General features: G+C 47.8%; 1 protein-coding gene across 4 annotated transcripts in view; it reads right to left on the reverse strand.

Moving 5' to 3' along the window:
- Positions 1-14,548, reverse strand: part of DOCK2 (dedicator of cytokinesis 2) — a 1,781,615-nt gene that overhangs the window by 1,355,360 nt on the left and 411,707 nt on the right. For all 4 annotated transcript variants that reach the window (XM_063928256.1, XM_063928254.1, XM_063928255.1 and 1 more), the window contains exons 16-17: positions 968-1,040; positions 776-879 (exon numbers count right to left, since the gene is read on the reverse strand). In XM_063928256.1, coding sequence (XP_063784326.1) covers positions 776-879; positions 968-1,040 — 177 coding nt within the window. The remainder of the gene's footprint in view (positions 1-775; positions 880-967; positions 1,041-14,548) is intronic.

Below are 14,548 nucleotides of genomic sequence, written 5' to 3' on the forward strand. Positions count from 1 at the left end.
GAGCTTTGGTATAATCCCCATGGTCCTTACGGAGTTCCCAGCATCCACTAGGACGTCAGAGAAAATAAGAATTTACTCACCGGTAATTCTATTTCTCGTAGTCCGTAGTGGATGCTGGGCGCCCATCCCAAGTGCGGATTGTCTGCAATACTTGTATATAGTTATTGCCTAACTAAAGGGTTATTGTTATGAGCCATCTGTTCGTGAGGCTGAGTTGTTATTCATACTGTTAACTGGGTATAGTATCACGAGTTGTACGGTGTGATTGGTGTGGCTGGTATGAGTCTTACCCGGGATTCCAAATCCCTTCCTTATTGTGTCAGCTCTTCCGGGCACAGTATCCTAACTGAGGTCTGGAGGAGGGGCATAGAGGGAGAAGCCAGTGCACACCAGTAGTCCTAATTCTTTCTAAGAGTGCCCAGTCTCCTGCGGAGCCCGCTATTCCCCATGGTCCTTACGGAGTTCCCAGCATCCACTACGGACTACGAGAAATAGAATTACCGGTGAGTAAATTCTTATTTACTATTTGGAAAAGCACCTGAGCACGCTGTTCAACATGAGTGCCGGATAGCTACATATGAAGGGTGTGTGTGTGTATACAGTATGTAGGGGGGGGCACCAACATTTATCATGCCTCCGGGCGACTGGGGCGAACTTACGCCACTGGATACTACCAGGGCAGAAGAATGCTGTTGTATAAAATTCGAGGTGCCTGGGAACTGTTCACAGAAATGTTAAGCTAATATTCCATTAAAAGCAGCTGGATCCATTGTACCTTTAATACGACTAGGTCGTGACAGCCGTCATGCAGTGTTGTGCCGTCATCCTTCAGCAGCTTTACATAAGCCATCGCAAAACTCCGCTCTCCTTTGTCTTTGGCTGGACAAGAGAAGAAAAATAATAATGCAGTAACAGAGGAAAACTGACAATAAGATTTCACACCAGAAACACATGAAAAACTACTCACATTCTTGAGATGATCTGTGCCTAAACATGAACCGCAAATGTATCCGCTGCATTTCCTCAATTGGGACTGCAACCTTTATTTAACAAGAAATTAGACTGAAGTTAGGTGAATGGAGTAAGGAAGCTTTTCTATCCCACCACCTACAAATCTATGTTATATGTGAGCATTACAGACTCTGGAGTATCATGTACCAAGGAAAGAAATCGGCTTCTGCACATGCAATTAATCAGGTATCCGCGGCATGTAGTTATGTGACCGGCGTATACCTCCGCCTGCATCCCGTACCCTGAAAATACTGACTAAAAGGGACTATTCCCACTGGTGCAGGTTAGATGAAAAATTTTGTAGGACTCAAGATAGTAGGCGCTTATTTTAACAAAAAAAATGTATAATACTCAGCAATGTGTCCCTGAGGTATGTAGATGGACTAAATCTCCACACAGCAACGTCAGCAACCTTCTTTCTTCCTTTACAAGATTCTCTCCTCCCAAGCAGATGTTTAGCATAAAAAAAAGAGTCATGTATATATGTGTAATAAAGTTTTGATTATAAATAAGTCTCCAATTTGGTGATGAACCCCCTTTGCCAGAAAGATAAGCGTACCTCACTCACACAAATGAGGTTCTTTGGAGGAGAGAAATCTTGTAAAGCACAAATCTGCTTGGGAGGAGAGAATCTCCTGATTACAACAGAAACATAACCCTTATGTAAGCAATAACTATATACAAGCCTTGCAGAAAGTAGTCCGCATTGGGACGGGCGTCCAGCATCCTCTACGGACTAGGAGAAAAAGACTTACCGGAAGGGTTAAAATCTTCTTTTCTCTTACGTCCTAGAGGATGCTGGGGACTCCGTAAGGACCATGGGGTTTATACCAAAGCTTCAGACCGGGCGGGAGAATGCGGACGACTCTGCAGCACCGACTGAGCAAATGCAAGGTCCTCATCAGCCAGGGAATCAAACTTATAAAACTTTGCAAAAGTGTTTGAACCCGACCAGGTAGCTGCTCGGCAAAGCTGTAAAGCCGAGACGCCTCGGGCAGCGCCCAAGAAGAGCCCACCTTCCTAGTGGAATGGGCCTTTACCGAATTTGGTAACGGCAATCCTGCCGTAGAATGAGCCTGCTGAATTGTGTTACAGAGCCAGCGAGCAATAGTCTGCTTCGAAGCAGGAGCGCCGAGTCCTTAACTCCGCTCTGTCCATATGGAAAATCAGATAGGGGCTCTTGTGAGACAAGGCCGCCAATTCGGACACCCGCCTGGCAGATGCCAAGGCCAACAACATGACCACCTTCCAAGTGAGAAACTTTAATTCAACCTCCTGAAGCGGTTCAAACCAGTGAGAGTTTATGAACCGTAATACCACGTTAAGGTCCCATGGAGCCACTGGGGGCACAAAAGGAGGCTGGATGTGCAGCACTGCCTTTACAAAAGTCTGGACTTCTGGGAGAGAAGCCAATTCCTTCTGAAAGAATATAGATAAGGCCGAAATCTGTACCGTAATGGAGCCTTACTTCAGGCCCATATCCACTCCTGTCTGTAGAAAGTGGAGAAAACGGGCCAGATGGAAATCCTCCGTAGGAGCATGTTTGGCTTCACACCAAGAAAAATATTTCCTCCAGATACGGTGATAATGTTTCGCCGTCACCGCCTTCCTAGCCTTTATCAGCGCAGGGATGACTTCTTCCGGAATACCTTTCCCAGCTAGGATTCGGTGTTCAACCGCCATGCCGTCAAACGTAACCGCGGTAATTCTTGGAACACTCAGGGCCCCTGCTGTAACAGGTCCTCCCTGAGAGGAAGAGGCCACGGATCTTCTGTGAGCATTTCTTGAAGTACCAGGCCCTTCGAGGCCAATCTGGAACAATGAGTATTGGGGGTAATTCCAAGTTGATCGCAGCAGTAAATTTTTTAGCAATTGGGCAAAACTATGTGCACTGCAGGGGGGGCAGATATAACATTTGCAGAGACAGTTAGATTTGGGTGTGGTGTGTTCAATCTGCAATCTAATTTGCAGTGTAAAAATAAAGCAGCCAGTATTGACCCTGCACAGAAATAAAATAACCCACCCAAATCTAACTCTCTCTGCAAATGTTATATCTGCCTCCCCTGCAGTGCACATGGTTTTGCCCAATTGCTAACTTTCTTGCTGCTGCGATCAACTCAGAATTACCCCCATTGTCCGCACTCTTTTTTGTCTTATGATTCTCAATATTTTTGAGATGAGAGGAAGAGAAGGGAACACATAGACCGACTGAAACACCCATGGTGTCACCAGGGCGTCCACCGCTACTGCCTGAGGGTCCCTTGACCTGGCACAATACCTCCGAAGCTTCTTGTTGAGGCGTGACGCCATCATGTATATTTGAGGAATTCCCCAAAGACTTGTTATCTCTGCAAAAACTTCTTGATGAAGTCCGCACTCTCCTGGATGGAGATCGTGCCTGCTGAGGAAGTCTGCTTCCCAGTTGTCCACTCCTGGAATGAAGACTGCTGACAGAGCGCTTACGTGATTTTCTGTTCAGCGAAGAATCCTGGTGGCTTCCGCCATTGCCACTCTGCTCCTTGTCCCACCTTGGCGGTTTACATGAGCCACTGCTGTGACGTTTTCTGATTGAACCAGAACCGGTAGGTCGCGAAGAAGATTCTCCGCTTGTCGTAGGCCATTGTATATGGCCCTCAATTCCAGTACGTTGATGTGCAGACAAGCCTCCTGACTTGACCATAGTCTTTGAAAATTTCTTCCTTGTGTGACTGCTCCCCATCCTCGGATGTTCGCGTCCGTGGTCATCAGAACCCAGTCTTGAATGCCGAACCTGCGACCCTCTAGAAGGTGAGCACTCTGCAGCCACTAAAGGAGAGACACCCTGGCCCTGGGGGACAGGCTTATCTTCTGATGTATTTGTAGATGGGACCCGGACCACTTGTCCAGAAGGTCCCACTAAAATGTCCTTGCATGAAACCTGCCAAAAGGGATGGCCTCGTAGGCTGCCACCATTTTCCCCAGAACTCGAGTGCATTGATGAACAGACACTCTTTTTGGTTTTAGCAGGTCTCTGACCAAGTTCTGGAGGTCCTGGGCTTTTTCCATTGGGGGAAAAACCCTCTTCCATTCCGTGTCCAGAATCATGCCTAGGAATGATAGTCGAGTCGTTGGAATCAACTGTGACTTTGGCAGATTTAGAATCCAACCGTGCTGTTGTGGCACTCTCAGGGAGAGCGATACGCTCTTCAGCAATTGTTCTCTCGATCACGCTTTTATCAGGAGATCATCCAAGTATGGGATAATTGTGACTCCCTGCCTGCGCAGGAGCACCATCATCTCCGCAATCACCTTGGTGAAAATTCTCGGGGCCGTGGAAAGCCCAATCGGCAACGTCTGAAACTGGTAATGACAGTCCTTTACAGCGAATCTCAGGTACTCAGATCCCTATACCAGCCAATTAGCTCAAATATGTAAATTAACAGTTAGGAGCTGATTGGCTGGTGCGTTTATCACCTTTCACTTATCACTGGTTTATCACTTCCTTATGCCATCTCTAGGCTTAATACAACTGCTCCTGAATCTCTAACAACACTCTATCTTAACGTCACACAAGCACAACCCCTTCTAGCTAAACCAATCACCAGTCCCCTAGCAACTCGGTTTAAACACTCCCAATAAAAAGTTAACCCCTGGTGTGGTTTATAACACTGCTGTCATATATGAATGCCCTCCGTGTTCTTTCCCCTGTCAATAACTGCAATGGCCTCTTTGGTTTCTCCTGGATTACCATTTAAGACATGACGCATTAGTTGAAATTAGAGATGAGCGCATACCCTCCCACTGTACCTTTTTGGCAGGTACAGTACCTTTTTTTTATGGTCTGTATCGATTTTTGGCTTTTCAAACTTCCATTGAAAGTATAGGAAAAGGGGCGTGCCCACGCCCTTTACCCGTGGCCACGTCCCCTTTTGAATTTGTACCGATTTTTATGTGTAAAATGTTGGAGGGTATGCAAGCGGGTTCGGTTCCCTGAGAACTGAACCCCCCCCCCCCCCGAACTTCATGCTCCGAGCCCGGTTCCGAGTCTGACTCAGGACTTCCCGCCAGACACGGAAACCAGAACGAGGCAAAACTTCATCATCCCTCTGTCGGAATCTTGCGGTTTTTGAATTCCATATAAACAGTCGCGGACTTGGAGAGTGAGGGAGACAGAACTCTGTCTCTATCTGTGGGTGGTAGCATCGAGTGGGGTTAGTGTGCGCTCTGTAGGGGTGCTGCTGCAGTCACTGTGGTGTACCTGTGCTATGTTAGGGGTGCTGTCCTGGCTGTCACTGGTGTTTCATGTGCTGCAGCTGTACATGGTGTTGCTGTCCTGGCTATTGTGTCTGTCACTGTGTTGTACAGGGTGCATGGGCACTGTCCTCCTCTATGCTGGAAAATATAGGGGTGCTGCTGGCCCTGTATGTTGTAACAATTCAGGGGTGCAGTTAGAAATTAAAAGTACACTGCTCCTGTATGCTGTAAAATATTGGGGGCTGCTGGCCCTGTATACTGTAATAATTCAGGGGTGCAGTTAGAAATTAAAAGCACACTGCTGTATGCTGTATAATATAGGGGTGTTGCTGTTCAAACAACATTACACTGGCCCTGTATGTTGTCAAAATTCAGGGGTGCAGTAGTTAAAAATTAAAAGCACATTGCTCTTGTATGCTGTAAAATATAGGGGTGTTCCTGTTAAAATAACAGTACACTGGCCCTGTATGTTGTAAAAATTCAGGGATGCAGTGAAATCAATGTACACTGGCCCTGTCTTGTATGCTGTTATTATTCTAGGGTGCAGTGAAAATCAGTGTACACAGGCCCTGTCTTGTATGCTGTAATAATTCTAAGGTGCAGTGAAAATCAATGTGCACTGGCCCTGTCTTGTATGCTGTAATTATTCTAGGATGCAGTGAAAATCAATGTTCACTGGCCCTGTCTTGTATGCTGTTGTTATTATTCTACGGTGCAGTGAAAATCAGTATACACTGGCCCTGTTTTGTGTGCTGTAATAATTCTAGGGTGCAGTGAAAATCAGTGTACACTGGGCCTGTCTTGTATGCTGTAATTATTCTAGGGTGCAGTGAAAATCAATGTACACTGGCCCTGTCTTGTATGCTGTAATTATTCTAGGGTGCAGTGAAAATCAGTGTAAACTGGCCCTGTCTTGTATGCTGTAATAATTCTAGGGTGCAGTGAAAATCAATGTACACTTGGCCTGTCTTGTATGCTGCAATTATTCTAGGGTGCAGTGAAAATCAGTGTACACAGGCCCTGTCTTGTGTGTTGTAATAATTCTAGGGTGCAGTGAAAATCAATGTACACTGGCCCTGTCTTGTATGCTGTAATAATTCTAGGGTGCAGTGAAAATCAATGTACACTGGCCCTGTCTTGTATGCTGTAATTATTCTAGGGTGCAGTGAAAATCAATATTCACTGGCCCTGTCTTATATGCTGTCATTATTCTAGGGTGCAGTGAAAATCAGTGTACACTGGCCCTGTCTTGTATGCTGTAATTATTCTAGGGGGATCAGTACGATATCCTGCCGGACGGGATCCCGGCGGTCAGAATACCGACACCGGGATCCCAACAGGCACAATCCCGACAGGGGGGCGAGCACAATGCAGCCTGTTGCGGGCGCGTTGCACTCGCCACATTCGGCACACTAATTTATTCTCCTTCTATGGGTGTCGTGGACACTCACAGAGGGAGAATATGTCGGGATTGTGCCGGTCGGGATCCCGGTGTCTCGGTATTCCGACCGCCGGAATCCTATCCGGCAGCATCTTGACCGCATCCCATTCTAGGGTGCAGTGAAAATCAATGTACACTGGCCCTGTCTTGTATGCTGTAATTATTCTAGGGGGATCAGTATGATATCCCGCCAGACGGGATCCCGGCACTCGGAATACCGACACCGGGATCCCGACCGGCACAATCCCAAAAGGAGGGCGAGCGCAATGCAGCCTGTTGCGGGCTCGCTGCGCACACCACACCCAGAACACTAATTTATTCTCCCTCTATGTGTGTCGTGGACACTCACAGAGGGAGAATATGTCGGGATTGTGCCGGTCGGGATCCCGGTGTCGGTATTCCGACTGCAGGGATCCCGTCCGGCGGCATATTGACCACATCCCATTCTAGGGTGCAGTGAAAATCAATGTACACTGGCACTGTCTTGTATGTTGCAATTATTCTAGGGTGCAGTGAAAATCAATGTACACTGGCCCTGTCTTGTGTGCTGTAATAATTCTAGGGTGCAGTGAAAATCAATGTGCACTGGCCCTGTCTTGTATGCTGTAATTATTCTAGGGTGCAGTGAAAATCAGTGTACACTAGGCCTGTCTTGTATGCTGTAATTATTCTAGGGTGCAGTGAAAATCAATGTACACTGGCCCTGTCTTGTATGCTGTAATTATTCTAGGATGCAGTGAAAGTCAATGTTCACTGGCCCTGTCTTGTATGCTGTTATTATTCTACGGTGCAGTGAAAATCAGTATACACTGGCCCTGTTTTGTGTGCTGTAATAATTCTAGGGTGCAGTGAAAATCAATGTACACTGGCCCTGTCTTGTATGCTGTAATTATTCTAGGGTGCAGTGAAAAATAAGAATTTACTTACCGATAATTCTATTTCTCGTAGTCCGTAGTGGATGCTGGGGACTCCGTCAGGACCATGGGGTTTAGCGGCTCCGCAGGAGACAGGGCACAATAATAAAAGCTTTAGGATCAGGTGGTGTGCACTGGCTCCTCCCCCTATGACCCTCCTCCAAGCCTCAGTTAGGATACTGTGCCCGGACGAGCGTGCATAATAAGGAAGGATATTGAATCCCGGGTAAGACTCATACCAGCCACACCAATCACACCGTACAACCTGTGATCTGAACCCAGTTAACAGTATGATAACAACGAAGGAGCCTCTGAAAAGATGGCTCACAACAAGAATAACCCGATGTTTGTAACAATAACTATGTACAAGTATTGCAGACAATCCGCACTTGGGATGGGCGCCCAGCATCCACTACGGACTACGAGAAATAGAATTATCGGTAAGTAAATTCTTATTTTCTCTGACGTCCTAAGTGGATGCTGGGGACTCCGTCAGGACCATGGGGATTATACCAAAGCTCCCAAACGGGCGGGAGAGTGCGGATGACTCTGCAGCACCGAATGAGAGAACTCCAGGTCCTCCTCAGTCAGGGTGTGCCCCTGACCAAGTAGCAGCTCGGCAAAGTTGTAAAGCCGAGACCCCTCGGGCAGCCGCCCAAGATGAGCCCACTTCCTTGTGGAATGGGCTTTTACTGATTTTGGCTGTGGCAAGCCTGCCACAGAATGTGCAAGCTGAATTGTACTACAAATCCAGCGAGCAATCGTCTGCTTAGAAGCAGGAACACCCATCTTGTTGGGTGCATACAGGCTAAACAGCGAGTCAGATTTTCTGACTCCAGTCGTCCTGGAAACATATATTTTCAGGGCCCTGACAACGTCAAGTAACTTGGAGTCCTCCAAGTCCCTAGTAGCCGCAGGTACCACAATAGGTTGGTTCATGTGAAAAACAGAAAACACCTTAAGGAGAAATTGAGGACGAGTCCTCAATTCTGCCCTGTCAGAATGAAAAATTAAGTAAGGGCTTTTATATGATAAAGCCGCCCATTCTGACACACGCCTGGCTGAAGCCAGGGCTAATAGAATCTTCACCTTCCATGTGAAATATTTTAATTCCACAGTGGTGAGTGGATCAAACCAATGTGACTTTAGGAAACTCAAAACAACATTGAGATCCCAAGGTGCCACTGGGGGCACAAAAAGAGGCTGTATATGCAGTACCCCTTTTACAAACGTCTGAACTTCAGGCACTGAAGCCAGTTCTTTCTGGAAGAAATTTGACAGGGTCGAAATTTGAACCTTAATGGACCCTAATTTTAGGCCCATAGACAGTCCTGTTTTCAGGAAATGTAGGAAACGACCCAGTTAGAATTCCTCTGTAGGGACCTTCTTGGTCTCACACCACGCAACATATTTTCGCCAAATGCGGTGAAAATGTTTTGCGGTTACATCCTTCCTGGCTTCGACCAGGGTAGGGATGACTTCATCTGGAATGCCCTTTCAGGATCCGGCGTTCAACTGCCATGCCGTCAAACGCAGCCGCGGTAAGTCTTGGAACAGACAAGGCCCCTGCTGGAGCAGGTCCTTTCTTAAAGGTAGAGGCCACGGTTCTTCCGTGAGCATCTCTTGAAGTTCCGGGTACCAAGTCCTTCTTGACCCATCCGGAACCACGAGTATCGTTCTTACTCATCTCCTTCGTATGATTCTCAGTACTTTTGGTATGAGATGCATAGGAGGGAACACATACCCTGACTGGTACACCCACAGTGTTACCAGAGCGTCCACCGCTATTGCCTGAGGGTCCCTTGACCTGGCGCAATATTTGTCTAGTTTTTTGTTCAGGCGGGACGCCATCATGTCCACCTTTGGTTTTTCCCAACGGTTTACAATCATGTGGAAGACTTCCCGCTGAAGTCCCCACTCTCCCGGGTGGAGGTTATGCCTGCTGAGGAAGTTTGCTTCCCAGTTTTCCACTCCCGGAATTAACACTGCTGAAAATGTTATCACATGATTTTTCGCCCAGCGAAGAATCCTTGCAGTTTCTGCCATTTCCCTCCTGCTTCATGTGCCGCCCTGTCTGTTTACGCGGGCGACTGCCGTGATGTTGTCCCACTGGATCAATACCGGCTGACCTTGAAGCAGAGGTCTTGCTAAGCTTAGAGCCTTGTAAATTGCCCTTAGCTCCAGTATATTTATGTGGAGAGAAGTCTCCAGACTTGATCACACTCCCTGGAAATTATTTTCCTTGTGTGACTGCTCCCCAGCCACTCAGGCTGGCATCCGTGGTCACCAGGACCCAGCCCTGAATGTCGAATCTGCGGCCCTTTCATAGATGAGCACTCTGGAGCCACCGCAGAAGAAAACACCCTTGTCCTTGGAGACAGGGTTATCCGCTGATGCATCTGAAGATGCGATCCGGACCATTTTCCCAGCAGATTCCACTGAAAGGTTCTTGCGTGAAATCTACCGAATGGGATCGCTTTGTAAGAAACCACCATTTTTCACAGGACCTTTGTGCAATGATGCACTGATACTTTTCCTGGTTTTAGGAGGTTCCTGACTAGCTCGGATAACTCCCTGGTCTTCTTCTCCGGGAGAAAACATCCTTTTCTGGACTGTGTCCAGAATCATTCCTAGGAACATTAGACGTGTCGTCGGAAAAAGCTGCGATTTTGGAATATTTAGAATCCACTCGTGCTGTCGTAGAACTACTTGAGATAGTGCTACTCCGACCGCCAACTGTTCTCAGGACCTTGCCCTTATCAGGAAAGCGTCCATATTTCTTTTAGGAAGAATCATCATTTCGGCCATTACCATGGTAAAGACCCGGGGTGCCGTGGACAATCCAAACGGCAGCGTCTGAACTGATAGTGACAGTTCTGTACCACGAACCTGAGATACCCTTGGTGAGAAGGGCAAAATTTGGACATGTAGGTAAGCGTCCCTGATATCCAGTGACACCATATCGTCCTGGTTCGCTATCACTGCTCTGAGTGACTCCATCTTGATTTGAACCCTTGTATGTAATTGTTCAAATCTTTTAGATCTCACCGAGCCGTTTGGCTTCAGTACCACAATATAGTGTGGAATAATACCCCTTCCCTTGTTGTAGGAGGGGTACTTTGATTATCACCTGCTGGGAATACAGCCTGTGAATTTTTTTCCCAATACTGCCTCCCTGTCGGAGGGAGACGTTGGTAAAGCAGACTTCAGGAACTTGTGAGGGGAAGACGTCTCGAATTTCCAATGTACACCTGGGATACTACGTGTAGGATCCAGGAGTCCACTTGCGAGTGAGCCTACTGCGTGCTGAAACTCTTGAGATGACCCCCCACCGCACCTGAGTCCGCTTGTATGGCCCCAGCGTCATGCTGCGGACTTGGCAGAAGCTGTGGAGGACTTCTGTTCCTGGGAATGGGCTGCCTGCTGCAGTCTTCTTCCCTTTCCTCTAACCCTGGGCAGATATGACTGGCCTTTTGCCCGCCTGCCTTTATGGGTACGAAAGGACTGAGACTGAAAAGACTGTGTCCTTTTCTGCTGAGATGTGACTTGGGGTAACAAAAGTGGATTTTCCAGCTGTTGCCATGGCCACCAGGTCCGATGGACCGCCCCTTTATACGGCAATACTTTCATGTGCCGTCTGGAATCTGCATCACCTGACCACTGTCGTGTCTATAAACATCGTCTGGCAGATATGGACATCACATCTACTCTTGATGCCAGAATGCAAATATCCCTCTGCGCATCTCGCATATATAGAAATGCATCCTTAAAATGCTCTATAGTCAATAAAATATTGTTCCTGTCAAGGGTATCAATATTTTCAGTCAGGAAATCCGACCAAGCCCCCCCAGCGCTGCACATCCAGGCTGAGGCGATTGCTGGTCGTAGTATAACACCAGTATGTGTGTATATACTTTTTAGGATATTTTTCAGCTTCCTATCAGCTGGCTCTTTGAGGGCGGCCGTATCTGGAGACGGTAACGCCACTTGTTTTTATAAGCGTGTGAGCGCCTTATCCACCCTAAGGTGTGTTTCCCAACTCGCCCTCACTTCTGGCGGGAAAGGGTATACCTCCAATAATTTTCTATCGGAGGAAACCCACGTATCATCACACACTTTAATTTATCTGATTCAGGAAAAACTACAAGTAGATTATTCCCACCCTACATAATACCCTTATTTGTGGTACTTGTAGTATCAGAAATATGTAACACCTCCTTCATTGCCCTTAACATGTAACGTGTGGCCCTAAAGGAAAATACGTTTGTTTCTTCACCGTCGACACTGAAGTCAGTGTCCGTGTCTGTGTCGACCAACTGAGGTAAATGGGCGTTTTTACAAGCCCCTGACGGTGTCTGAGACGCCTGGACAGGTACTAATTTGTTTGCCGGCCGTCTCATGTCGTCAACCGACCTTGCATCGTGTTGACATTATCACGTAATTCCTAAATAAGCCATCCATTCCGGTGTCGACTCCCTAGAGAGTGACATCACCAATACAGGCAATTTGCTCCGCCTCCTCACCAACATCGTCCTCCTACATGTCGACACACACGTACCGACACACAGCACACACACAGGGAATGCTCTGATAGAGGACAGGACCCCACTAGCCCTTTGGGGAGACAGAGGGAGAGTTTGCCAGCACACACCAAAAACGCTATAATTATACAGGGACAACCCCTTATACAAGTGTTTTCCCTTATAGCATTTTCACATATGTAATCATATCGCCAAATAAGTGCCCCCCCTCTCTGTCTTAACCCTGTTTCTGTAGTGCAGTGCAGGGGAGAGCCTGGGAGCCTTCCTCACAGCAGAGCTGAGCAGGAAAATGGCGCCGTGTGCTGAGGAGAATAGGCCCCGCCCCCTAAAACGGCGGGCTCTTCTCCCGGAGTTTGTGAGATCTGGCAGGGGTTAAATACATCCATATAGCCTCAAGGGCTATATGTGATGTATTTTAGCCATAAAAAAGGTATAATACATTGCTGCCCAGGGCGCCCCCCCCAGCGCCCTGCACCCTCAGTGACCGCTGGTATGAAGTGTGCTGACAACAATGGCGCACAGCTGCAGTGCTGTGCGCTACCTTATGAAGACTGAAAGTCTTCTGCCGCCTGTTTCTGGACCTCTGGACCTCTTCAACTTCGGCATCTGCAAGGGGGGTCGGCGGCACGGCTCCGGGACGAACCCCAGGGTGAGACCTGTGTTCCGACTCCCTCTGGAGCTAATGGTGTCCAGTAGCCTAAGAAGCAAATCCATCCTGCACGCAGGTGAGTTTACTTCTCTCCCCTAAGTCCCTCGTAGCAGTGAGCCTGTTGCCAGCAGGACTCACTGAAAATAAAAAACCTAACTTAAACTTTTATTCTAAGCAGCTCAGGAGAGCCACCTAGATTGCACCCTTCTCGGCCGGGCACAAAAATCTAACTGAGGCTTGGAGGAGGGTCATAGGGGGAGGAGCCAGTGCACACCACCTGATCCTAAAGCTTTTATTATTGTGCCCTGTCTCCTGCGGAGCCGCTAAACCCCATGGTCCTGACGGAGTCCCCAGCATCCACTTAGGACGTCAGAGAAATCAATGTACACTGGCCCTGTCTTGTATGCTGTAATTATTCTAGGATGCAGTGAAAGTCAATGTTCACTGGCCCTGTCTTGTATGCTGTTATTACTCTACGGTGCAGTGAAAATCAGTATACACTGGCCCTGTTTTGTGTGCTGTAATAATTCTAGGGTGCAGTGAAAATCAGTGTACACTGGGCCTGTCTTGTATGCTGTAATTATTCTAGGGGAATCAATATAATATCCCGCCGGACGGGATCCGGCAGTCGGAATACCGACATCGGGATCCCGATCGGCACAATCCCGACAGGGGGCGAGCACAACGCAGCCTCTTGCGGGCTCGCTGCGCTCGCCACGCCCGGCACACTAATTTATTCTCTCTCTATGTGTGTCGTGGACACTCACATAGGGAGAATATGTTGGGATTGTGTCGGTCGGGATCTCGGTGCCGGTATTCCGATATACCACCGGGATCCCATCCGGCGGCATCTTGACTGCATCCCATTCTAGGGTGCAGTGAAAATTAATGTACACTTGCCCTGTCTTGTATGTTGTAATAATTCTAGGGTGCAGTGAAAATCAATGTACACTGGCCCTGTCTTGTATGCTGTCATTATTCTAGGGTGCAGTGAAAATCAATGTACACTGGCCCTGTCTTGTATGCTGTAATAATTCTAGGGTGCAGTGAAAATCAATGTACACTGGCCCTGTCTTACATGCTGGGATTATTCTTGGGTGCAGTGAAAATCAATGTTCACTGGCCCTGTCTTATATGCTGTAATTATTCTAGGGTGCAGTGAAAATCAATGTACACTGGGCCTGTCTTATATGCTGTTATTATTCTAGGGTGCAGTAAAAATCAGTGTTCACTGGCCCTGTCTTGTATGCTGTTGTTATTATTCTACGGTGCAGTGAAAATCAATGTTCACTGGCCCTGTCTTATATGCTGTAATTATTCTAGGGTGCAGTGAAAATCAATGTACACTGGGCCTGTCTTATATGCTGTTATTATTCTAGGGTGCAGTGAAAATCAGTGTACACTGGGCCTGTATTGTATGCTGTAATTATTCTAGGGGGATCAGTATGATATCCCGCCGGACGGGATCCCGTCGGTCGGAATACCGACACCGGGATCCCAACTGGCACAATCCCACAGGGGGGCGAGCGCAACGCAGCCCCTTGCGGCCCTGCTGCGCTCGCCACACTAATTTATTCTCCCTCTATGGGTGTCGTGGACACTCACAGAGGGAAAATATGTTGGGATTGTGCCGGTCGGGATCCCGGTGTCGGTATTCCGACCGACGGGATCCCGTCCGGCGGCATCTTGACCGCACCCATTCTAGGGTGCAGTGAAAATCAATGTACACTGGCACTGTCTTGTATGCTGCATTATTATT

Source organism: Pseudophryne corroboree, chromosome 6, assembly GCF_028390025.1.
Source record: "Pseudophryne corroboree isolate aPseCor3 chromosome 6, aPseCor3.hap2, whole genome shotgun sequence".
NCBI classification, from domain to species: Eukaryota; Metazoa; Chordata; class Amphibia; order Anura; family Myobatrachidae; genus Pseudophryne; species Pseudophryne corroboree.